The sequence below is a fragment of the Trichoderma evansii genome (assembly GCF_050947405.1).
Source record: "Trichoderma evansii strain SZMC 28006 chromosome Unknown GGI43scaffold_17, whole genome shotgun sequence".
Lineage (NCBI taxonomy): Eukaryota > Fungi > Ascomycota > Sordariomycetes > Hypocreales > Hypocreaceae > Trichoderma > Trichoderma evansii.
In genome coordinates, this window is record NW_028145189.1 from 739,011 (window position 1) to 764,684 (window position 25,674).

Below are 25,674 nucleotides of genomic sequence, written 5' to 3' on the forward strand. Positions count from 1 at the left end.
TGAGGCAGTCACGACTGATTGAGTTCAATGATGTCACAGAAACATATTTTTAGCTTATTCGATTAGAATAAATGTCGATATATTCACATATACTTTTTATTCACGACAACTATCGATCTACACCTACGCCACCAAATCCTTTAATATACATATTAAGATTGATCTTCTACATCTTGTGTAATACAACATCACAATAATCGGGCGTGACCACTTTATTTACCCATAAAAAAGACTTTGTACCCTCATTTACTCATCCACCACGCGACCCTCTTCGGCATCATGGACTGTCACGGCATCTCGCGTTTCCCAGGCAGTGATACAACCTCACAAAGCCACGAGGCATTCCCTCATCCCCGCATCACCCCCCCTCACCTGATAGCCATATCCCCTCCCTGCTGGCTTCCTCCCTCTCCCTGGACCTGAAAATGACGGACTGCAATCTCCGAGGCGCACAAATCAGAGCGGTGTGCGGTGTCTCGGGACAGCGGCCAAGAAACAGCATTCTATGAGATAAGTAGTATTCACTCACGTGCAGATGTTGAAAGAAGAAGGAAAAGATTGTCGTTTAATTCTCCCTTTGTGTTATGTCCTGTATGTCTATCTGTGTGCTTCATTTTACTGGTGCGCTTTAAACATAGACGCAAATAGAGTCCCTTGCGTGAGAACATCCACCATCTACGAATCTGGCATCTCATCGCGCATACAATTGCTATTTTTCGGCATTTGCACACAAGGGACCCCAGGCAGCAATCCTACTCTATCCCGGTCTTACAGGCACATGCACACAACCAAGAACCCTCACGCGACGGCTTCGTATTTGTAAGAGAGGACAAAAGATGAAAAGGAATATAGAAAAAAAAACCTCATTCAATGAAACGTTGATGAGGGGCCTGTGTATCTGTGTGCCTGTTTCTTGTGCGCAGCTGCTCCAGAGAGACCGTCCAGTGAAGTCAATACACTGGTAGTATTACATCAGAGTAGCTGTAAAAGAGAGCAAAAACTTCATACTTTGTTGTTTCTGTTTATGTTACGTCCAGACAAAACAACTCACAAGCACATGTGAAACCAAGTTGATGTCTATTTTTCCTGTGGTGGCACCTTATACTGGTGCTAAGTGATTCTACCAACATTCTATGCGTGGCTATCTCATATGTAACGTGCACCTCGCAACTATCAGCCGGTCTCATTTTCTTTTGTTTAAACATTTCTCAAAGAAGTATTAAACAAAGCTCGTTATCATTGTTTCATTGTTTCATTGCTACATTGCCACATCTCAGCTCCTTCAGGATCTCGTAATCGGAGGCACTCCCGCAACAAGTTAGCATAAAACACACCATCGCATAACTCCCAAGAACACAGAATGAAGAAAGACAGCAAGCGACTCTATGAAACCAATGGCATCCCCCATCCCAGCGTTTAAAAATTAAATGAAAAATATTCCCCGGAAATACCCTCCGATAAATTTAGCTCTCTCCTCTTAACCCTGGTCTTTTTTTATCTCGTACCTGGAAACAGACAAGAAACAGGGGGACCGCCCGTTTTAGAGCCTTGTCGCTTGGACCCTTTCATTTAAGGAACAAAGTGTCTGCATACCAATCAGCGATCCCCTGTACCTTTTTTCCTTGTCTTTCTTTCGCGAGTTGTATGCCAATATTTGGTTGCTTTATCCTGCGCCAATAATTTGAAATACAGCAGAGGTAGCGATGCCATTTTCATTAACAACCACTCTTGACGCAGGCATTCTTAATTCATCGCCAAGAAAAGTTGAATAGTGTTAAGGAAATCTGTATCTTATGAAAAGTTTCATTTTATGCTTATTTAAGAATTAGAATAATAATAATAATAATAATAATGTTGGTAGACAGATATATATACATCTATTAAATTATACAAACCTATTTTATTAAAATTTCTTTAAACAAGCCCCAAGCTTTTGATGTAAAAGAGTAGTTAAAGCCGAGACATTAACTTTTTCACAGAGGCTGATATATTTGGCTATCTCCTCTCCTTTTACCGAGAATGTAGCATGAATTTCTTCAACATTATCAGATCTTTGCACTTCATTCCCATACGTTGGAAAAACATCCATATCCTCATTGATAAACCGGTAGCACGCCAGTAAATGGACATGATGCCTGAAATGTCCGCTTGGTATCATTGTAAGTATGAAGCGAGGTTTGATATAAGCCTTGCTGCCCTCCAGTTGAGCCAACCGCTGGGCACGAGTTATAAGAGGATTTGCATCGTTGGGCGCAAATCTTGCCAAAAAACGTTCAAGATATTTCAAGTTTACCTCTATAATAATAGCCGCAGCAGGAAAGCGTTCATCATAATCCGCTGAATATTCGTTATGACCCGCAGCTATAGCATATAGAAAGAGGCGCAAATCCCAATTTGAATCTTCGAGCATCCTAGCATATGAGGTTAAGAGATAAGAGGTGCGCGCACCTAGGTTGGGTGAACTTTCTAAGAACGCCACCAAATATTCCAACGGCTCATAAAACCAAAAGCCGGGAGGATTGAACCCCTTTAGTCCAGGGCCATATAATCCCTTTATAAACACGCTTAATGCTGACTCATATGCGAAGCATCCGGCGAATTGCCCAATGTCGACCGGTGGCTCGCAAAAGCAGGCGTCTATGGAGTTTATATCAGCACCCAAGTCATGAAAGAAGTCCACCATATTAATACATGAATCACGATGCCGAGAAAATTCTGCATCTCTAATAAACATATATTCTCGAAGAACACGCGTAGCATATGATGCCCCTTTGCTCTTCAATCGCTGTCTTATAAATGGCTGGAAGGCCGGGTCGCCAAGTAGAATAACGTCAAATCGTGGCCTAGGATATCTCTTTGGCCGCTGATCCCACGGTATAAGACTGGCTTCGAAGAGAGTCTCAAAGGCAGGAAGTAAAGTAGTGAATACCCTTTCGTTTGAGAAGCTGTCATGTGTCTGGGCTTGGTTCAACAACCAGCGAAAATAATGCAAGACCCCTCGGGAATCCAGTGCATTATTATTTGTCGTTTCTACAATCCGAAGTTGGCAGAGAACAACAGTTGCGAGTTGCACATAGACAAGATCCGCTCGAGCCTGTGCCAAAATATTCTTTCCGGGCTCCGTGTCTGTCAGAAAGTCGAACAAAGTTCTGTGAATAAATTCTATCTTGCTCGTAGCATGTTTTCCTAGCTCACGATATTCTCTTTTGATTTGCAAATCAGGCCAAAAGTTTTTGGACTTCTCTTGAGTGGTAAGGAGTCCAGCAGTTTTAATAGAAGTACTTTTCGTCAGATCTGAACATTTCTTTTCCAACCTCGAAGGCTGCAGCTCATATGATTCATTTAATAAATTTCGTTGTATCTCATCATCTTGAGTAAGCATGATTTGGAAAGGCGTTAGGGGCCATTCAGACGGAAGTTTTCCCTTCTCATATATTTCGTTGTACTCTTCGACTAAAGTCCGATTTATGATGAGTAAATTGAAATAATGCGCTGCCTCCCTCTGATATATGTCTTTGTCTTCACCTAGTCTGTCCCACATATCCGCAAATAGCTCTTCGAGCCCGGTTGGTAATTTTCTTAAGCGAGATAGAATAACGTCTTTCGTATCGTTGTGCCGAAGTCCTCTTTTAATGCTTTCAAGTGCTAGGACTAGCCAAAGATACACACCTTCTGCTTTACCCACTAGAAAGCATTGCAATTCCTTCAGAAAGTGCTCTGTATACACACTTTCATATCCTTGGATACTTCTCAACGTATATTGAATCTCTTCCCAAGCGAAATTGAGCATATCATCTCTGGTGTATTCGTTGAGTTTGAAGCCATTGCACGTAGAGAACGCATGCTGGAATATTTTTTCATCACGGCTGGAAATACGCCATTTAGTGTTGGGCAAGGTGGTGCTGGCAGCCAAAAATTTGAGAATCTCCTGTGTATCAACCGCTTCATCAACGCCGTCAATTATGAAAAATAATGGTCTGTTATAATTTGTTAAAATGGAGTCGAAAATATTCATCAGATGTGAGATCTCCCAGTCTCCTATCGAGTCGTTCTCTTTGGTAAACTCAAATTCTGACAAAATCTGATCGATGAGACTTGATTCGCCCGACAGTAGCTGATGATTTAAAGAACATAGCAGTCCCCTGAAATTCCGCTGTAGAACATTTCCTGGCTTCCAGAAGAAGTGAGAAACAATACGAGAGTTATGACTCCACTTGTCAAGCGCTTTTTGTGTATGCTCGTGTTGAAGTAGGAACTTTACGAGTGTGCTTTTGCCAGCACCCGGCTTTCCCTGAATCCAAAAAGTTTGCTCTTCAGATTGAAGCCATTTGACAAAATCTGCCCCCGCTGTTGTTTCAGATCCTGGAATCGGCTCTGTTCCCAAACCAATTGAGCTGAAAAATGAAGCATACATCGCTTTATTGGCAATTTTGATGTTAGTGCGTCGTGCATTCATGGACTCGAATTTTAGGCTCTGAAGAAGGCGATTTCGCTTCGCTTCTACATCCGTATCGACGTAAATGGCGTTAATCGAATCCGTTATATGCGTCTCAGATTGTCGTATTTGCTGCCTTGTTTGAACCCCGTCATGATTAATAAGATTAGCCATTTCAGTGTGACCAGCTGCGATCTGAGAGATGAAATGTTGCAGAGTCTCTGATAGCTCAATGAAATTATTTTGCTGTTGAAATTGCAATGCATTCGCCTTCGTGCTACGGATCTCTTTATGTTAGATTTATGTATATGTAAGAACGAACAAGTGATGGCAGAGAGACGAAGGAAAAAAAAAAAAAAAAAAAAATAAGAAGACGAAAATACATTACGCGAGCGACTCACCATACACGAACCAGTATATGGGTCTCTTAAGGTTTCTTGACATTGGCGAAACCTTTTAGACAGCTCTTTAATCTTCCTTCCACGTGTAAACGATTTTATTCCCCCGACAAATGCCTTCATAACATTTCCAGGCCTGTGGTACTGAGTTACTAGCTGTATTTCCATTTGTAGTTCTTGAGCTGCATCGCTACAATTTCGAGCTATAGCATGGAGATCTTTTTCATCCTTGGTACTTTGTTGGACAGAGCCAGAGCATTGATGCATCTTCTCTAGTAACGTCTTAATTGACGCTGTGTTTTCTTGCATCTGGCTATTGGCTGTAGCGCGACCCTCGTAAATGTCTTTACAAGTCGTGATGAGCTCGTTTGTAAAGGAAATGACCTGCATGATGCTGCAGACCATCGAGAGGGCCTCGAGTCCGGACATCGTAACGGGATTGTGTGGCGACAACTAAAGCTGAGGTCAAAGGGTTGTTAAGCCGGTGAGGGGAAGATGCATGTAATGATTAAGGCTTTGAGTTGTATACTACAGCCTGAACCATCCAATTGGTGGCATGGTTTCATTGTAGTGCATACTTCAAGCTTAGGCAACGATGAGCCGCTGCACAGCCTTACTATTAGAAATTAATAAATAGTTTCGAGTTAAATAGCCAGTGCAGATACAAAATTCGAAATAAATTACTTTATAATAATATTATCACTGTTATGGATGAGATTATATTAAAAAGATGATAGTATTATTATATATTGGCCCATCTCAACACCAAGAAGCGATGTGTAACGCCAAGAAAGTCGAGATTTCGAACATAAGCGCACCACAGGATGGCAAGAGGAGCTCCTGGATAGGTGCTGAGGCAATATTACTTTCTTTACGTCAACCCTTTCATTTTCTTTCGCATCACTCATTAGGTATAAGCATGAACATTGGCCAGATGTAGTATATTCATCGCTACCTATTATACACGTTCCCAAAATCCCATATGTCCCATTATACCTAGCCAAAAAGAGAGAGAGAGAATCTCTCTTTAGTATTATCCTCCCATAATGTCGATTATTGACGTCTTCCTTCTCTCCCCGGATAACGAGGACGCAAAGAAGACAGAAGTGAAAAGAAAAACAAAACATGCCGCATATCCTAGAGGCTCATAACAAAATACCAAATATGAGTTTACAAAAAATGCCCATAAATCTGAATCCTGAGCATTCATCGGTCTGCGAGCTGGAGTCACACAACGCCCGCTCTGAATCGAAAATTCCCATTGCTGCCCAATATTTTTTATATCCACGCCTTTGTACTGTTTAATCATTCTCCACGCAGGCGACGAAGGCTCTTTGAGCCTCCAAATCCTGATCGTGTCGTTTCTCCACTGCTTGTCGATCCGGCAACGCTAGGTGGGCGTCCATTCTTGCTTCGTGTGGAAAAGCCAGACAGCATGGTGCTTGATTTATTCTTCTCGTTGCTGAGAATGCTGGCTCGGTCTGAGCCAATCATCGAGGATATCTCCTGCAGTGAGTTCGGGTCAAGGAAAGCCTGAGGGAAGACTCCCCATTTGCCCTTTGAGTTTGTGCCTGACCAGCACCAATACTCGGGATATGACCCTGGTCATCTGTTAGTATTACCCCAAAACGTATGGATCAAGGCATTTATAAATGGTTACTCACAACTAATGTTAGTGATAACTTCGTCCTTGTCAAACTTGAGCCAGTCTTCATTCTTTTCCTTCACCGAAAACTTCCACTTGGCTTTGGCTCGGATGCGACTTGAGTTGTTTCGCTTGATTAAGCTGAAAGGAGGTCGAGACAGCTTTAAAATTTCGACTGGAATCGACGCGAATTTACCATCGTGCCATCCAAAAGCCCATTCTCCTGCATATCGAGCAGGCCACACCAGTCCCGTAATCTTTGCGCCTTGTATCAGTTCCAAGGCTGGTGTCCTGTCAGGGAGCAGTCTCTGGCCAAAGAGTCTTCTAGCTGACTCCTTTGCATGGCCAGTAGGAAGGTGAGCAATCTCTGCTGCCCTTTCGCGTACGGGATGAGGCTCAGGGGGGCTGTTAAACAGAAGATCGTAGTCATTGACCAAATGAGGCGGAACCTCAGTCTGGTCTACCACGGCAATGCCAGGAACATCCGGAAGTGGCCGAGGGTGGCGAGCCAAATGGGCAAACAATGCGGCAGTTGATGTGAAAACAGTTGAGTCGCTCTGGTCGAGAGTTTGGCTGGTATGGATACAAAAGACGCATGCATACATGACGTCGTCAACCCGCTTTGCGTGCAAATGGCTCTTCTGTAAGAAGCGCAGGCGGTATCCGATGCCATTCTTGGTGTAATTACCCTCCTCTGGACATACAAATTAGATCTCTGGGTTAATCAGAATAACAGACTGTTGAAAATACCTTGTTTGTTGAGATCAAACTCAACATGCTTAAAGTCCAGCTCGTATAAGCAGTGTGTGCATTTGGCAGCAACTGCTGTTATAGAAAAGCCCTAACACAGCCAAATTAGTAAGCTCATCTATGGTTCTGGGAAGGAATATACCTACAGGTTTCTTTATCCTCTTCACACCGATCCCTCCATTGATGACATCGGTAGCTCCGGCACAGAATTGTTTCATCACGTAAAACGAACTTTGATTGTCGATTGTGAGATCTTGGGGAGGTAGATTTGCAAGAGCAGCACCTGGCATAGAAGAGTCTACTGGGATCAAGCCGCTATCTTCATTCAAATTCATGCCCGTGCCACGACGAGCGAGCTCGAGCCCTGACAGGGGCGGTTGCTGCTCTGTATTGACAGCGCTTGGCCGCCTTTCGTAGGCAGGCGGCTTCGTACTGACTGGTAGGGGGTTCGGATCAAGCAAACTCTCGGCATCCGACAATCTTCGCTCAGATGGAGGTGGTGGCTGTGCAGCATCACTGAGCGAATCATTCCTAGGACCATGCTTCGTGTCCTCCATACGCTCCTCGGAGGTAGTTGGATAGGACGGCTGGCGTGGACGTGGCTGAGCTCTATACGGCATCGGCGAATACATGACAGCAGCGGGGCGGGGCCGTGAAGTGCTCCTCGCTCTGATGGCGGCGGCCTTGTCTCGCGACATCTCTTCAGGTATGGTTGGGGTGCTGCCGCTATAAGCTGTGCTACTGCTCGGTGCTCTTGGCCGTGAGACTTGAGTGGGACTCATGCTATAGTTTGTCAATTGGCTGGCAAGAGACGAGTGCTTATCGTCCCCGTCAGTGTACTCTTGTAATAATCCTGAGCTGCGAGCACTGTCTGGCATTAATGATGAGCTGCGAGTGCTCTCTGAATAATTGGATCGCGGAACCGAAAAATTCTTTGAAGAATTAAAAGGACTGCTTGGTGATGGGCCTTCAACCGGAGTTTGGAGTGCTGGATCGACTGGTGGTCGCCGGCGTGCTTGGAGGCCGTCTCGCATTGACCGTTCATCATCAGAAGCAACAGTCTTGACCCTAATATCCCATGGGTTGGTTGACGGCGGTCGTGGAGGCATTTGATCCGCTGTCGCTGGAGGTGGTGGCGGAGGCAAAGGCAACGCCCTGTCCGGAGGTGGCATCGGGGGAGACATAAGGTCGATACTATTAGTATTGTTACTAGTATTAAATGCCTTGTCGAGCAAAACTCTTAACTGCTCGTTGGCAGTCTCAGCGGTAGCTGCATCCCCGACAGATCTGGTATCAGTCTTGGAGCTCGACACAGAATCTCTGCCAGCATAGCTGGAGCCAGCCACTGAAGGTGGAGCGGGCACCTGTGGCATAAGCATAGTCGGCATGGGGTGAGGCGATGAAGGGGGAGACAGCTGAGACATGAAATGCTGAGAGTTGAATTGGGCAGGTGCCTCAAGCTTCATCTTCAACAGGATGTCATAAATCTTAGGAGCTGCCGTCCTCGATTGCATTTGGAGCTCAGTGAATTTGGCAGCATCAAAGTCGTCTACTTCAATATAATCATCAAACTCCCAGAGCATGTCTGTAAGCTGAAGCCGAAATTGGGCAATGTCGTCTATATTGACATAAAGTTAATTCCAATTACCCAGTAAAAATATCAATTTATATATTATTTATAAGGAACTCACCATTGTCTCGCAAGGCTGCAATAAAGTTTGGCCCATAATCGTCAAAGTGTTTCTTACATAGCGGCTCTATCCGCTTGAGAGCACGCTCGCCCTCCTTGAGCAAGGCCTGGGAGGCCTTGAGCATTGGCTGTGTGTCACCCGCATTTTGAACAGCCGTTCTCCCCTTCTCGACAATGTCCTTAAACGGGGTGAGGACGAGGTCGGCAATGTCATCCATCGTTGTTGTCCCAGGCAAGATAGAATAGGCAAGCAAAGTGTCTTTGCCGGCGGGGCGAGGGACTGGGGGGGTTTTGTACGATGACACCTCTCACGATCAACTTGGTATGAGTCGGCGTGTAGCACACGTGCGATACCAAATATAGGCCGACGCAATGCACTGGAAAGCGGAAATTAAAAGAGGATAACGTTGCTATGACAAGCCGATAGTCCACGGAGGCTCGATGCTAGGTGTGGCGTTTATAGAGAACGGCGTCAGTCACCACCGAGAGAGTCCCCGCGTGGGGCAGGTTGGCGAGCTTTGAGCGTTGAAGATTTGAGTGGGCAGCCTTACTGGTTAAGTAGGTGATTTGTGCTTTAGCAACAGTAGGCACTACACTAATCCGCTATATTGAAACAGAATAGCACAGATGGTGAAACGAGAAAGTGAAGGGGGCAAGGGAAAAAAAGGAAGGAAAAGAGACTGCGTAAAGTAGAAGAGACAGAGAATGCCTAGGAGTGTGACTAAGAGGATAAGAAAGAGGCGTACGTATCAAAGAGCTGAGCAGCAGCCCCAACGTAAGTAGCAGTACTCGTGAGCATCATTAGCTTGGAGAAAGGAATGGCACGGCCCACGGAGCCAGATCATGGCCATGGCTGCAGCCACCCAGGCGTTCATATAGCATAGCCAGGCGGCCAGTATCACGAACAATCACAGGCAGAAGGGACCAGTCGCAGCACTAGCACTGCAGCAATCAATGGGCAGGTACCCGCCCAGGGCAAATTGATGCATGCATGCACGATATGGGACGGAGAAGACACACTAGCAGCGGTAGGCCAAGCGAATGTTGGGCTCTCCCCTGAAAGATTCTCCATCCGGGGAGCGAACAAGGCAGCTTGCCAGGTTCTCATAACATGAATGAATCGACCGAGAGCCAACGAGGGGGCTCCAAGTCTGGTCCTCCGTCGAGTGCTGGCGGGGTTGCTCAAGAGGACTTTGGGCTTGTGAGCACGAGGGCAGCGTCGATTGGACAAGCCCGGCGTATGGGCTGATTCGGAAGAGGGCTGTTTAGCATCGTCTAAGTGCGCAGCGATCCTACCAGGACCCTTGTCGATCAAGAGCCGGGGACACGATGCGTTCTGTCCACGTTGTGCAAGGACCGCCTCAGATTGGTCGAGCTGTCAAAGAGACGCTTGTTCAGGAATAGTGGATAGCTCGTGTGCGCGCGCATGTGCGTGTGCCGCAGCCTCATTTTTCTGAAGGGGCCCCGTCCATCGAGAGTTGCTAGCGTGCGGGTGTGGCTCCTTGGCTGAGATAGGACAAGCCCAGGTCCCGGGCGTGGGTACGGGATCGTATGAAGCATGGCTCATGCAATGCAATCAATAGTCGTGCTGGGGGTTTGGGCATTCGCCAACCTCGTTTCTGATAGTACGAACTCATTAATCACCTCGGAGCTGAGAAGCAGATGCAGAAGGAAGAAGACTGGGGGCAAATTGCTTTCTACCTGTGCCGTGATGCAACGCATCTTTACTCGCTCCAACCGGTCTTCTAGTGCCCCGTATCCGCCTTAGTAGCTCCAGTGGTGAGAGCGGTGGCGTCGACAATATGGTGATCTAGCGTTCCTCTCGGTTCGTCTCTTCTTCTAGCTAAAGATCTGGCACAACGGTGCGGTATCGCAAATGGCAAAGGCTTCAATAGCCTCTGAAGGAAGAGGGCCCTTGAGATGATTCAAAGACGCCGCTGAGTGATTTGATATTCTTTGTGGAGGCCGGGCTGCTTTAGCTGTCGCTCTAGTGGGACTAGACAGGAACAGGGCTGTGAAGATGGACTGGTTTGGAACCCGCGATGGTGGTGAAGGGTGGAGAAAGCAGATGTCCAAAGGAAACCTGCCAGCAACATGGATAGGGGTTTGAGATCCCAATGTCCGGTTTTTCCAGTGCCCGAGCGCCAGTGCTGCCGTAGCACGAGCCCTATACGACTGTTGTAAGCACTGCATCACCAATTGAGGCCCTGGAGGGCCGCTATCAAGACCAATTGGCCCTCAGCAGATTATCTGAAACCCGAGAAACAAGACCCTTTTTGGATCGAGAAATTTTGTGAGAAAGGGGAAGCTAGAGCATCAACATCTAGCATGGGGATGCAGGTGTGGCAGCCACTTGATTTCTGTCTATCCATCACAGTAGCAGTAGTACTAGTAATGCCCTGCAGGTAATGTTACAATGCTCACCCACCACCTTTTGGCTGCTTGATTGCCCTCTTGATTGGTCTCTCGGGAGCAGTCCAGGAACCGTTCGTCACATTCCAGTGACCACTTACAGTAGTCCAGACAAGCATTGCTTTTTTTGGCACCAGGAACATGGATGCTGGAGCCAGACAACGGCCACAACATGTGTGCTGTCATCTAACAGATGGAGTTCTATATCTCAACATATCAATGCTGATTCCCATCTATCCGAGCGGCAGCAGTAATATACCACCAATTATAACAATTTCACACAAGTAATTATATCACCTATGCGTATAAGTGGTAGGCAGAGTGTAAAAGCAAATAGCTACTTCCCCAGTCTCACCATCCCCATGCTCTCTCCCCATGTCTCACTACATGGGTCCTCTGCTTGTCATCCGCATAAATAGATCCTATTTGGATCCTCGGGTGAGTTTCCTGCATGTGGGTTAGCCATTGTCGGCAGGGTTCTCGACTGTCCAAGGCTTTATCAGAAACTGGACGTGAACCGGAGAAGCGCCGCTCTTAGCTGCGGCTCCCGTCTCTCGGATACGCGAAGCCGCGTAAACATCGAAGCTCAGCACACGTTTATCATGCAGAGCCGGTATATCGTAATGAGTCCCCACTGCTGGCCCCAACTGGCGGTGCCGCAGAGACAGAAAAGCTGATGAATCAATTCTTTAATATCGCTTTGAGATGCTTAACACCACTTTGCATTAAGCTCGCTTATTAGACTATTGTTGGTTCCGAAGACTGCCATATCCAGATCTTTTAAGGGCAAGCGAGGTCAGTACTAGTACGGATATAGATTGTACTTATACCTTTACGAAAAAGATTACACACAGACATGAATCTTCAACATTATTTCGGAGCACTAACATGCGAAACGAACCGTTAGTACCGCTGCATCGCCTTGTCACCCTGAAGCTGCAAGGGGCCCTGTCTCGAACTGTGACGGTCCGGGCTACCGGAGAATCTTTACTGGAGAAACGACCCACCTTGAAATCAGGTTCAAGCATGTAGGCCTAAGAGGGCATGAATGGCTGCATTCTCCTTCGCGATTAACAGCATTTCAAGTTAGAGAGGTTCGAAGTACGGATTCAGTTCGCGTCACGCCATTATTGGAGAATAAGAACGATGTATGCATCTCGGCTCCTCTTTAGGCAGCAGTGTAAGTAACCGTCCAGGCAAAGGACTAATACACGCTTCAAAATCGAGGTAACAGAAAAAAAGGTGATATGGTGGCACATGCTTTTTTATTTCTTGGGCCGATTAAGAAGGCGGGCTGTAGCTATGATGCTAGTTATGGCCACCCAGCGATCCAAATCGAGTGTCTGTCATTCGACCTTGGTATTACGGAGATGATGCGTCTACGCCCATAATACGATGATGAAAGGGGTTATGTTGAAGGAGAAGCTTACATACATAGCCGTATTACGATAATGTCAATCTGCAACGTAACTCGACCTACTGGGTAGGACATATGTATTTACCTGGCGCATCTAATAACAACACCCCAACGGCTGCTATTTATCCCGTTCCATCACTTTCTGTCTTATAATACTTGCAGTAGCCCCTCTCTCTACAAACTTAACGTCCTATAATCGGTGCAGCTAATGTCGTAAAATCCACGCTCCGTCTTGAACATTCTTCTAACTCCCCCTTCGGAACGTAGTTGTAAACAATGGCAAAGTGTCTCTCGTTCTGGAGAAGTGGAATCTGCATCGGCTCATGGAAGGTATGATAAATATCGGAGCTATCTACGACAGTCCACCCGAGACATGGGTTAACATCCGTCTTGAGAGCAAAGGATTCAAATTTGTCAGAGTGTTCGTCACAGTATTCCGCCGAAAAAGATTTGAGATTACGCATTGCATCCTTCTGGATGATGGGCTTTGGATTTAGATAAATCGATCTGCCGTTTGCTTCAGCATCATGTACGCTTGCCGTGATCATATCAAATTGCGGCATTGCGACCCTCCCGTTTGAAAGCCCAGTAATAGTGGACACTCGCCGGCTGCTCAGTTTCGTGAAACTTGCGTGCGAGATAAAATGTTAGCAAATTAACTGCGGCAAAATAATATTATCGTCAAGTCATACAATCTTCAGCGCCAAGTCTCTACCATCATCTATTTTAATTCTGAGAACGATACCATCTGCTCCAGCTCCAACATACATATACTTCTGTTTGCCAGAGCTTAATAGCCCTGGAAACCGTCGGAGCTTGGGCCGTTTCAAAATCTTTTCAGCTGAAAGATGGAGGCCCCTCTTTGAGTTCGTATGATATAAAAGATGGTATTGGTGGGGGAGTAGAGCCTTTCGAGCTGAGAGCCTGGTGGTCACTCGCATTTACCAAGCGCCCATAACGCAGAAAGAGGAGTCGAATTAGGCTGGGTAGTCGCTTTGCAGCAATTTTGGCCAACCTCTCTTCTTCCTTACTTTCCAAACTGACAATTGGCAGCTGATTTGGTAGCTTTTCATCTTGCTAATGATGTGTGTAGCGGTGCCGAGTCCGGCATATGTACAAACAGCGTGAATCCGTTTAGACGGGACCAGAGTTGGTGATGTGGATCCTGTGGCTGCATACACGGCTTCAGTGGAAATCAGCTGCTTTTCCCCGCCATCTGGCGATTTCAGTGCCGCGGCAACGGCTGGCTCGATCGCTGACGAGTCTGGCATTGTATGTTTGATTCTTTTCACAACATGTTAAAAAGCAAAGGGAGTCACTCAAGGGAGCAATCGATACCAATTTTCGTATCACGTGGGCTCCGTATACGTATCGCAACAGCCCAGGTACATGTAGTCAATCTCGCCGCTTTGAGTAATACGCATCAAGCTCCTCTAGATATTTCAGCATTGGGATGTAGAAATAATATAGAGATGACATTTTATCACTGGCTGAAGCATGATGCCATCTCCTCTGTGTACAAGGCACCCAGAAGTATCTGTAGGTTACGCCTACACTTAGCACCTGCGCCTTATTAGGCTTCCTCAATCTTCCAGAACGATCGACGCTTTATTACGCTTATCTACTACCCAATTCCAAGTTAATATCTCGCTGTAGGTCACTCACTCTAATTGATGATGTACAGTAGCCTAATTATCCTCCTCCCATTATCCCGACTCTGGGGTAAAGATCGACAAGCTGGGACTCGCACGGGGCGGAACCCTTGTACTACTATAAAAGTACATAAAAGATCTTGCAGAAGCGTATCGATTGATCAAGCTTTGGGGTCGTGATTTGCCGCGGCTCCATTTATGGGGCTTTTGTGAATGAATGGTACATGATGAGAGACATCATCTCTAACTCAAACTCAGGAGGTACCTTTTCTCCATATTTGATCCTAAATTTAAACCTGAAAAGAAACAAAGTCGGTGAAAGTTTTCCCTTGTCATCTCCGTCTTTGAATGTTTTTCTTTGTCTTGGCGTTTGCGACAGATCGCTCCATTGTCAGTGCGCCGGCATATATATAGGCCTCTATCGTGATCCTAACAAATCATCTCTCTAGCTCCATCATGAATTGCGGAGGCTTATTGTCCACTCCGCCGATCATCCAGCCTTGTTGTTGCTCGCTGCTATCCTCGTGACTAATCGCCACGTTGGGCAAATTGTGCTAGATGCACGGGCTTCCTATTGTTCTGAGACGATGCAGAGGACGATTCTTTTTTAGAGGGGCGTGGCTCTAGACTAGAGGGAGGGGTGGCTCATACTTATTCTACATCCAACGCTTTTTAACCCGGCGACCAACAATAGAATTGGTTCCGTCACTTCATTGCATATTACTGCTAGTAATGAATGTAGCAGTACAAAGTGCTCATACATCTCATCTCACGCACTAAAAATGGAGGCTGGACGAAAGAGGCCAGAACACTCGTCCTCAAATTGCAAAAAAGGATTCCAGACAACGCTAGCGAATAGCCTGTAACTGCTGTCTAAAGAGAGTCTCCATCACGGAAGCTAAGGAGCCAAACCCGTAATAAACCTCTGACCCCCGTATTGCCGCCTTCCGGCTTCCGTCATCCGTATCGGTCGCGAGCCCCGAGCACGTGCTGTCTCTTCAACTTCGCCAGCCCCACCACAGCAGCCTCCACCTCATCCCATGTCGAAACTCTTCGGTATCGTAACGGGGTATATCCCCATCTCAGAACTCGCCAGCAGCCTGTGGAAAGATTAGTCGATGGAGCAGCTAGAGTATTACTCCGAATGGAGCTCCTGAGTCCTCTGTACGACGGCTGCAGAAAATAAACACACAAGCGTACATACCAAAATCTCCGCACCCAGTTTTAGTGCAGGTGCCCCTGATGCCTCAACTTCAAGACTTGCCGCTAGACTGCTCTTCGATCAATTTCCGCCCGACCAAGATTGTCTCCTGCATGCCTCGCTGACGCTGCCAGAACCTGTTTTTATCATGTCAGCCAACATTGAGTCTTGAAATTGAGTTTGCTCTGCCAATACTCTGTGCCAACATGGTGCAAAGGGCATCTCAGAGCCAAGTATCAGGCTAATAAAGGCGTCTTACATTTCTTCTGGTGACCCATGTCCCTGGATCGAGGCCAGACGCGCCTCCTCCTCCAGCGTTTGCCTAGTGATTTGCTCCGTCTTTTCGACCCCTGGGGCGGCGACTGCAGCCTTCTCACCCGCCACGTGGCCGACAGTCTCCTCCAATAGCTTCTTCCTCATCTGGAAGCGTTCCTTTCGCTCTCTCTGGAGGCCGGGGCTCTCCACCTTACCCATGACAAACCTGACGGCGAGCTGGGCTGCAAAATAGAGATGCTCCGCTAGAAGGATGCTTAGGAGAACGCCACCCGCGGTGATATGAGACACAGAGCCATTTTGCTTATCACCGCTGCAGAGATAAACAATAGCAGCACTGGTAACGCTGCCAAGCCACGAAAGGAAGCCAAGAGCCGTTAGCCATGGACCGATAGAATCAGCTCGCCATGGGATGGGTCGGCGACAGCCAATGACGATTTTTAAGGCGTCAGACCGCAACTCGACCCAGTTATTCAAGAGGAAAAAGCAAGCCGTAAGAGGCCATGACACAGAAAAGAGAGAGAGATAACCTATTTAGAGTTAACCATATTCTTACCCGCACGCTGATTAAGTGGGGTGTATAGTTGGACTCACCAAACTGCATAACCATCTCACGGTAATCTGCAGTAACGTCGTATACATCCAGTCCGGTCTGATTTCGCACTCGTTTTAAGAATTCGACTTCTTCAGGTGGGTCGTTGTTTTTAATAGTGTCCTTGGTTGAGAGCTCTTTAGCCTTGACGGAGGCCTTGTGTTTGACATACGGCACGACAACTTCTGTAAGCGTATTGATGATTTGCGCTGTGACCGTGGTATAGTACATTTGGTTGGCAATTCGCTGGGGATTAGCCTGAAATTGATGAGTGTCCAAGGGAACCTCGCTCATCGTGATTGTTTGTGCCGTCTTGCCCCAAAAGTTCAAAAATGGCTGCAAGATATTGCCAAAAGGAATGTAAACAAAAGCCGTAAATGTCAAAGCCATATATGAGGTCATGAAGTTGAGGACAAACTGTTTCTGGACAAGAGCTGCATGGTGTGCTGAAAAAGAGAAGATACCTGTTAGTTTCGAGAGACCATGACTCTGGTGTTCCATTATTTGTATACATACCATCCATGGTGTCGTAGTTTTCTTTATCCGTCAGTCTTTTGGCTGCGGTCATAAGAATGGTAGAAAAAGTTGGAGTCAGAACAGCCAGCAGTATGCTAGGAAGGAAGCCCTAAAAAATCAAGTAATCATTAGACATTAACAATCATGAAACACCAGAGGTGTTGTGTTTAACCTCGATCTACTCACCAGATACGACTTTCCTGGGCCACCATAGACCTCATTGATGAAAATTTCCAGAGAGTTAACTATTGCGACAAGTCCACCAAGAATAACAACGCAGGCTAGAGCAAATGGAATCTGAAGGAGCTGAGTCTGTAGCCGCTTAGTAAAAGGATAGACCTTGACAGGTTCTCCTGTAACCAAGTCTGCGGCCTCAAAGTCCCATTGAAATTCTGGTCGTTGATGCTGTATTTTGGAGACGCCGCGGACTCCCCAAGAAATGGCCAAATCGGCCTCCTTTCGCTTCCAGTACTCAAAAAAGACGACGGACCAGAGGCAGCTACAGATGGCGTAAAAATAAGAGAATTGACCCAATATCAACCAAGCAGAAAAGCCCACTGCAGCAGGGAATATTTGAAAGCGGAAGTAATCTTTGAGAAACGCAAAATAAAACGCAACATCTTCGCCGAACTTGTCTCGAATGTCGTCCAGATCGGATTGGTCCAGGATATACTTTTGGCTCCATTTGTGCAGCCACTCCTTGTTGAACGCATTGTTATGAAGAGGGAAGATGGACTCGACGTATTTCCACTGTCCTTGCCCTTGACTGATTCCTGCGCCTCCTTCATTTCGAGATTTGGTAATCAGCAGATATATCAGCCGCAGCCTCTCAGCTTCAGTAACGGGCTCATCGCGGATTGCCTGTGATACGTCGCTTCCTGGGCCAGAGATTCGAATACCCTGCAGCCAGTCGTGGAGGCGAGAGCTATAGACCTGCTGTGCCAAAACATCATCTGAGGCAAGCCTGGTGAAGACCAGGAGAGAGTTCTCATCGCCACAGCGGACGGAAGTGGTGAGGCCAATGTTGGCGAGGGCTTCAATGAGCTGAACAAAGGCGGCCTCTGCTTTGGCTTTCTCTAGAGGGGTGTAAGTGAAAGGAAGATGGATGTTTAGAATGGGTGGTCTCATCAAAAGACTTACCTTTGGGCGGTACTCGATAATGAATCACATAATCGACGCTGTAATACGATGAGCTGTCAGTTACTAGAGAAAGATGTCGGATTCAGCAGTCACATGCTCACCCAAAGTTGCCCTCCAAGCCTCGATCCTCTCCCTTACCGACCAAGCCCCGCAGGCTCGACATGGCGATGACGTCGGGTGCGATAAGAAGAATTGATGAGGTTAGAGAAAGCGAGAGATGAGGATAAAGTTATCACGGGTAATTGAACGCATGCAGCACCAGGCAGCGCGCGTATTCATGAAGCTATAGCTATAGGGGGCTCGTATTATGAAGAGAAAAAGTATGGAGTATGGACAGATATTGACGGTCAATCGATAGCCAGATTGCACAGGAGCTGGTGTGGGGATGGCGGGCGAAGACGTCACTGGCTGCGCTTGTTACAGTATAAGCTATTTAGAGGCCCCCTATGAGGACTAGCTTGGTGATAGCTGTGAGGAGCTGAAGGTTGGACAAATGCTGTGGAATACAGCCAAGTACATGTATATGGCGAGCAAATGGAAATGGCTTAATAAAATTGGAAAGAGAGAGAGAGAGAATCTCAAGGCCAGATTCCAAGTCGATGATGATCCTCCCGAAATTAGATCGCCAAGATCAAAATCCAGAAAGTTGGACAGCTTGAGCGGGGCAAACCCGCACAGCCAATCAGCGGCCAGAATTGATGCCATGAGCTCATCCGCCGACATCCATCTCAAATCACATGCATTCACCATCACCTTCTTGACTCACTCATCTTCACGCAGCGCTCATTGGATAAATATTAGAATCATGATGACACAAATTTGATCAATTCATCCAAGGCCCAATCTTTACTCTCTTTAGAGCCTCGCCATGGGCCTCCTCACCTTTCTCGGCCTTCGCCGGGAGAATCAATGGGAGCGCCTCACTCTCCTCGACCAATTTCTCCTCTCGCCGTTGACATTCATCACCATCAATATCTATCACTTCTTACTCTTCCTTCGAGGACAGCCTTTCGTTCCTCCGCGTGGAAGACCTGCTATCCGCGTTGTCTGCATAGCTGATACTCACGAACAATTCGTCGATATTCCACCCGGTGACATTCTCATCCACGCCGGCGACTTGACCCAGTCCGGGACCGCTGAAGACATCCAGAAGCAGATTGACTGGCTGAAGAGCCAGCCGCACAAAGTTAAAATCGTCGTCGCAGGAAATCATGACAGCTGGTTTGACCCGCGTAGTCGCCTTGACCAGGACATCAAGGCTAACGCGGTGGTGAATCTGGACGGCCTGCTTTATCTCGAGAGCGGTCTGAATGTGCAAGAGATCAAAGGAAGGAAACTTACTATTTTTGGCGCACCCGACATTCCAGAATGTGGCCCAGAGAGCTTCGCGTGAGTTGGCACGACAAAGACAAAGGCAGCCTTTGTCTCGGGCCAAAATATCTGGCCGGAATGCTGACTCGAGACAGGTTTCAATATCCGCCTTCGCAACCCCCGTGGTTTAGCTTGATTCCACCGCAAACTGACATTCTTGTGACTCATTGTCCTCCGGTAAGACAAAGCTACTAGGTTTCTCTTCTCCAAATGCGCATCTGCTGACTTGTCTCGCCTCAGAAACATCACATGGATCTCGGTCTTGGCGACCCTCAACTTCTGAAAGAAATTTGGCGCGTCAAGCCCCGTCTTCACGTTTTCGGTCACATTCACTGGGGCCATGGAAAGGAATCTGTCTTTTTCGACGATATGCAACTTGCCTATGAGCGACTACTCTCCCGTCCACCCCGGGGTCCATTTTGGGACTTTATCCCCAACGCTGCTTGGTGGGATCATTTCTACGTGGTGTGGCACGGAGTTCACGCTGTGCTGTGGAAATGGATCATGGGCGGCCCGGGTAGTAACCAGGGCAGCTTGATGGTGAATGCCTCGCAGATGTATGGAAGCACTGGGAAGGTCAAGAATAGGGCAATTGTGGTAGACATTTAGCCGTTTGTTTTTCTCCATTCAATTAGATATGAAGCACGCACACGAAAGGATATGCTTGCATAATATTTTCACACAAACACAGAGACAGCAATGTATATGATATGTATTATCATTAAGAATTCTAAAACTAAGTACTACACTACATACGGACACCAAGAACCACAAAATTAAGACGCATCTTATGCTAAAGGGGTATTATACGTACAAACAAACCATGACATGAGATAATTCTTTGCCTCCAAATTTCAATCCTTGTTTTTTCTTTTCCTTTTCTTTCTTTTGACTTTTTATCTTACAACACTCCCATGACAACAGCCAGTATACTTAATCCCATGATCACAAGATACTTCTCCTTACCCTCGTGGTTTCCTGGTGCTGCTGCAACGACAACTGGAGGGTGTGGCGGATGCGCACCTGTTTGGAATAGAGGTGGCGGTGATGGAGGATCATTAGGATCATCCCCATCATAAGGGGGGTGATGAGACTCAAAATCATCATGAGGAGGTGGAGGAGTGGGCGACGGTGGTAAAGGACCAAAAGGAGGAACAGAGCCCCAATTCTCCTTGGGGTCACCGGGCGTAGATGAAGGTGGTAATGGCCAGAAAGGAGGAACAGTAGCCCAATGTTCTTCAGGCTCAGCAGGAGTAGGCGAAGGCGGTAAAGGACCAAAAGGAGGGACGGAGCCCCAGTGCTCCTTGGGATCAGTAGGCGGCAGCCAAATATGCTCCTTTGTCGTGGTACTTTCAGGGCAGTCCGTAACCGTCTTCGTCACCGAAAGCACAACTTCAGTGATCTCAGGCTTCGCCGGGTTCCACTTCCACTTGTGATCATCATCGTGATCATAGCCTTCTTTTTCCTTGGAGCTGGATCCTCCGTTGTAGTCCTTGTGTTCTCCATCTTCGTTGTGTTTGCCATCTTCGTGTTCCTCTTTTGAAAACTTCCACCATTCAGAATTCTCTTCCCCTTTGCCATCGTCTTGCTTGCCATCGTCTTGCCAGCCATTACCATTCCAGCCTTTCCACGAGCTGTCGTTATGCGAGTGCCACTCTTGCTCAGAAACAGGGAAGATAGTCACTTCGGCAACTGTAGTAGTCGTCCTGGAATACTCCGTCGGCGGCTTATGGGGATAAGCCTTTGGGGCGACTTCATTCGAGCCAGGTGCCATGGCCGGGGGAGCTTTGGGCTTCTCCTCTGCAACACAGCCGTATACAGTGAGGGCAAAGGGCGAAGATGAATTTGAAACCATCCCTGGAAGCCGGCCTTCACCATCTCCTCCACGTCTGATAATTCCGCCGCATAATTCACGGTTGTTCCCCGGACAGGGGTGGTTGCATAGGCCTTCTTTTTGGGCTGCTCCCGTGCGGGAATCGATATGGTCCCCGCAGAAGCAGTGGGTGTCGAACACGCCAACGTATTTTTTGTTATCACAGAGATCAATGCATCGCTCGAGAGTCATGTCTTTCCTAGAATCGACTTCGGGGAATGATTTGAAATCACTGCTCGAGTGGAAACACCCAAGATATGCATAGTCCTTGATCTTGATAGGATTAACAGGGGGCCTGGTGGCAACAGGCTCGATCGGCACAACTGTGACTGTAATGGGACTGCCTTGAGGGCCATGAGTATCATTAGAGAAGTGAGGAGCATTAGAACCACGAGTATTATTAGTAAATGGAGGACGGTGAAGATTCCCAGGCCCGAATACTGTTACGGTTTCGGTAACCCGAGTAGTCATTGTCGTTGTCGTCGTGGGTTCAAGGTGGCCTGGCCGATCCGGTCTGTCTGGTTCTGGACGATTTGGATGGTCTGGCCGCGGGTTGCGATTACCGGGGCGGAACTGGTAAGCATCGATATATCGCACGTCCCAGAAGGCGTTTGTAAAGGCCTCTGGGTTTCCTCCCACGTATTCAGCGCATGTTGGTGCAAATTGGTTGCATGTATCTGTTTTGCCCCAGACGGCATTGCCATAGTCTCCGCAAAAGTTCTAGAGAAAATATCAGTTAGTATACTTTGTTACATGAATTATTCGTGTATCCCGATAGATCTTGTACTCACAATGTTGAGAACGAGTCTCATGTTCTTGAAATATGTGTCCACATCACAGCTGGAGCCTCCAAAGATGGCCACTGGCTGTCCCCAGCTATCGGGGTCAGGCTCCTTATTCTCGATATCACGAGGAATAGATCCACGAGGAAAGTGCCAGATGCGAATATTTGCTTCGTTCCATTCCATGGCATATACGCCTCCATGAGCAGCGTTGAACCCGTCGCCATATGATGAGGTGTCGTCAGGTGAGGGATTGAAGCCACAGCCAATATTATCGGTCCCCACAGCACATTGTGTGCTTAGTTGCTGACCGCTATAGAGGCCGTTTATGGATGGGCCTTGTGTGCAGCCATCTGAAGTGTGTGCGGATATGATGTTGGTATGTGCCGTATTGACTCCTTCTATAATGTCAATCTCGCCGTCATAAGGCCAGTTATCGCCATATGTCCAGACTATTTCATGTTAGTGAGACTAGTCTCGACGATATATTGTGTATGAGAGGAAACTTACACGCTGGCCACAGACCGCAGTGTGAAGGTGGCATATGTAGAAAATCCGCAATAAAAAGACCATGCTCATATGTTTCTTTGCTTTCAAGTCGAATGCTCGGTCGACCTCGATCACCAGGCGAATACCTGTGCGTGCTGTCCACTCCTATCCTGACAACCCCTGAATTGTGATCGATGTCGTAAAGACCCAATTGCTCAGCATTTTGTCTGTTTTGATAACTACATAGATAATGCACATTAGCATCTACTCGTTTAATAAAAGGAAAAGTAAAATTGGCGCAAACAGGGTGAGTAAAAGGCTACTTACGCAACAAATCCATGAGAAGGATCTACCCCATCGAACCAGTTGAAGCCAGAGAGGAGCGCCTCTCCAGCATACGATGTGTCTAGAAAATACGCCATCCTCAACCCTCAACTAATGTATTGCGTTGAAGGAGAATGAGCAAAAGGGATAAGGGATGGTTTATCGAAAAAGAAAAAAAGGGAAGAGAAGACAAAGGAGATTTTGAGAGATATCAGCAGAATATATAAATGGAATAACTCGCACATAAAGTGCAGTTCTGGCGTTGGAATGCCCCCTGGTCTTAGAATATCATCACTCACAACCACCACGCGAATAGGTGAGACAAACACTCAAGCAAACCCCCTATCCGGAAAATTCATTTACTACTAGCGCTGCGACTGATTGTCAATTTGCATTGTTTCCTCAGCAGCCCATTTGGCTCATCCCATTGTTCCAGCACGCAACCCGCATGCGTCAATTCCTGAGTGATTGTTCGTTGCCCGGCCGTCCAAGACACCAAAGAATGTCGCGTGAGGCTATGCACATGGACACGCCGCAACGCCCATTCCAATAAGTGAGACCTCTGGGAGTTCATCACGACATGGAATAGCAAAAGAGGCATTTCCTATTGTAGATCATCCATTGTTGTCGGGCCAAGGTCTAAAGATTTCTATACATACCTTTGGGTGGCTTAACTAAATGAGACATGCAACGCATTCATCTTTAATAGTTCTTTCTAACGACTTTGGATGTTTCGCCTAAAATGCCCCGTGATGTGCGCCAAGTATTATATAACCGTCTAAATAACCATCTACATTCTTTCCCGCTTGCTTGCATAGATGTTTGATGTACAACTTCATTCATAATCGTACATGCCGAATTAGTATGATATCCACCTCTTCCGTTTATGATGTAATATATATATATAGGACAAGTAATATGCGCTGCTCGCCAACCGTCTATTACGTAGACGCCATCTCCCAAACATTTACACAATGATCCTCCTTAAGCCTTCTGTGCCGCCAAGCACTCGTTTGCCAGTAACGGCACATCGGCCCTGGCCGCTCTCCCACTTGCCTTCACGGTCTTCCATGAATTCCTCTTGTTTGGGATGCATGCCTTCGATCCATCGGTGTATGCATGTGTAGCAGTAGACGACACCAGTCTGGCAAACCGTCGGCGTGACAATCTCATCGACGCAAATAGGGCATAGGGACGAGTCTTCTGGGAATCGAACGACGAAGATGGGAAGCATGGATGGCGTTGCAATTGGCGCCTCCTTTTCGGTAATGATCATCTCCTTTGACTCCTCCTCCTTCTCTTCAACCTTATCCGAATCTACAGCCTTCTTCTTGCCGAAAGATGTCTTTCCTGATACTATCGGGGGAGGCAGCTCGATGCTCTCAGCCGCCTTCCGTGACAGCTGCTTTGCAAAGTCTGACTGGTACCACCACTCTAGGAATTTCAACGCGAAGATACTCATAGGTAGCAGCATGGATAGGCTTGACATGGCTCTGGAACCCAGCTCTTTGGGTGTGGATAGGAGAGATCGAAGGCCGGGCTTAGCGGCATTGGCCGCGGGCTCGGACAGCTTCTCGATGGCTTGATAGTCTGCCATGGTCATCCGCCGCAGCCTCGTTCCGATGAGCCACATCAGCGGGTTGTGGTATTTCGTTCGATCGAATAGGTAGGCCAGGTTAAAGGCCAGCATAGCAAAGCCGTAGGCTGCATTTACGTGTGGATAAATGTTGCGCAGAAACCACCTGTAGTAGTGCATAAATCGATCGCGCAAAGTCGGGTTGTCTGGCATTCGCGTGTACGCTGCGCCTAGTAGCGCTCTGGGCGCGTTAATATCGTACGACTCATCCAGCTTCCTCTTCAAATACGGTACGCCGACCAGCACCGCCAGATTCTGCCACACGTCCTTGGTCGTCAGCTTCAGCGTCTCGCGAACCAAATGCGGCGCTGCGAGGCTGGCTCTCGGGATCTCGCCGTGCAGGGCCTTTTCGCGCTTCAGGCCGTAAAAATTCTCGGTAAAGGAACCTCCACGGGTGCGTAGGTAGTGGCGCTCGACGGCGAGCATCACCAGCGCGTACAGCTCATCAAAGGAGTTGAGGATCCGGAGCAGGTATCGCGGATGTCGGTGGGTAGCGACGACGAGGAGGTATCGCAGTGTCGGAGGCAGCAGGCCGTTAAGCTGCTGTTCGGAGAGCACCTCGAAGAGCGAGGGCTTCTGGCCGTCGAAGGTGCCCCTGAGGGCTGTGATGAACTCCATGGCGACGACGGCTTGCTAAGCTGCTGACGGTTGCTGCGCTGCCGCTGCCAGGAGCGAGGTGCTGATCTGAGAAGTCTCAGCAAAGTCGATTGAGGGCTGTTTGATTCTCTATCGTCTGCTTCGTAGAGGGGTAAAGTTCATACAGCAAGATGGCAGAGGCGTTGACGTTGCTGGTGATGATTAATGGTGTTGATGGAGATGTTGAATTGGATTTCCGCATGGAGAGCTGCGCGGTTGCTCTGTGCACGGCAACCAATGACGCTAGTGGACAACCATGTGAAGAGCCTCGGTAAAAGTGCCGCCACCGGCCCCAGGTTCCCCGGAAACGACTTTTGGTGCATCTAATACGTATTCAGCAATTGCAGAGATAGTCAGATTAGTGGTTAACTAATAGAAATGATTTCAATTATAGAATATGAGTATAATAAATCCAGTTGCGGCTGAAGATATACTTGGCCGG

The 25,674-nt window shown here is 47.4% G+C and overlaps 7 protein-coding genes across 7 annotated transcripts; 1 reads left to right on the forward strand and 6 right to left on the reverse strand.

The window, feature by feature from the left end:
- Positions 1-1,554: 1,554 nt before the first annotated feature.
- GGI43DRAFT_122675 (uncharacterized protein) lies at positions 1,555-5,446 on the reverse strand. Its single transcript, XM_083199065.1, has 2 exons — positions 4,837-5,446; positions 1,555-4,720 (listed from the first exon to the last, which is right to left on the reverse strand). Exons 1-2 carry the CDS (start codon positions 5,260-5,262, stop codon positions 1,904-1,906), a joined length of 3,243 nt encoding a protein of 1,080 aa, XP_083058439.1. The 5' UTR covers positions 5,263-5,446; the 3' UTR covers positions 1,555-1,903.
- Positions 5,447-6,049: 603 nt separating this feature from the next.
- GGI43DRAFT_122760 (uncharacterized protein) lies at positions 6,050-9,378 on the reverse strand. The gene is made up of 5 exons (XM_083199066.1): positions 8,920-9,378; positions 7,375-8,846; positions 7,229-7,319; positions 6,498-7,172; positions 6,050-6,434 (listed from the first exon to the last, which is right to left on the reverse strand). Exons 1-5 carry the CDS (start codon positions 9,134-9,136, stop codon positions 6,139-6,141), a joined length of 2,751 nt encoding a protein of 916 aa, XP_083058440.1. The 5' UTR covers positions 9,137-9,378; the 3' UTR covers positions 6,050-6,138.
- A 3,399-nt stretch (positions 9,379-12,777) lies between these two features.
- Positions 12,778-14,045, reverse strand: GGI43DRAFT_411367 (uncharacterized protein). Its single transcript, XM_083206707.1, has 2 exons — positions 13,440-14,045; positions 12,778-13,374 (listed from the first exon to the last, which is right to left on the reverse strand). Exon 2 carries the CDS (start codon positions 13,308-13,310, stop codon positions 12,930-12,932), a length of 381 nt encoding a protein of 126 aa, XP_083058441.1. The 5' UTR covers positions 13,311-13,374; positions 13,440-14,045; the 3' UTR covers positions 12,778-12,929.
- Positions 14,046-15,226: 1,181 nt separating this feature from the next.
- On the reverse strand, positions 15,227-18,748 carry GGI43DRAFT_411371 (calcium-activated chloride channel-domain-containing protein). The gene is made up of 7 exons (XM_083206708.1): positions 18,223-18,748; positions 18,122-18,159; positions 17,168-18,057; positions 16,982-17,090; positions 16,468-16,911; positions 15,860-16,403; positions 15,227-15,737 (listed from the first exon to the last, which is right to left on the reverse strand). The coding sequence occupies exons 1-7, from the start codon at positions 18,282-18,284 to the stop codon at positions 15,653-15,655; spliced, it is 2,172 nt and encodes a 723-aa protein (XP_083058442.1). The 5' UTR covers positions 18,285-18,748; the 3' UTR covers positions 15,227-15,652.
- Positions 18,749-18,877: 129 nt separating this feature from the next.
- Positions 18,878-20,243, forward strand: GGI43DRAFT_411374 (Metallo-dependent phosphatase-like protein). Its single transcript, XM_083206709.1, has 3 exons — positions 18,878-19,510; positions 19,588-19,669; positions 19,733-20,243. Exons 1-3 carry the CDS (start codon positions 18,990-18,992, stop codon positions 20,099-20,101), a joined length of 972 nt encoding a protein of 323 aa, XP_083058443.1. The 5' UTR covers positions 18,878-18,989; the 3' UTR covers positions 20,102-20,243.
- On the reverse strand, positions 20,244-23,204 carry GGI43DRAFT_411375 (glycoside hydrolase family 16 protein). Its single transcript, XM_083206710.1, has 4 exons — positions 22,964-23,204; positions 22,658-22,875; positions 22,157-22,599; positions 20,244-22,085 (listed from the first exon to the last, which is right to left on the reverse strand). The coding sequence occupies exons 1-4, from the start codon at positions 23,056-23,058 to the stop codon at positions 20,394-20,396; spliced, it is 2,448 nt and encodes an 815-aa protein (XP_083058444.1). The 5' UTR covers positions 23,059-23,204; the 3' UTR covers positions 20,244-20,393.
- GGI43DRAFT_411376 (pex2/pex10/pex12 family protein) lies at positions 23,205-25,659 on the reverse strand. Its single transcript, XM_083206711.1, has one exon. The coding sequence runs from the start codon at positions 25,212-25,214 to the stop codon at positions 23,928-23,930; it is 1,287 nt and encodes a 428-aa protein (XP_083058445.1). The 5' UTR covers positions 25,215-25,659; the 3' UTR covers positions 23,205-23,927.
- Positions 25,660-25,674: the final 15 nt, after the last annotated feature.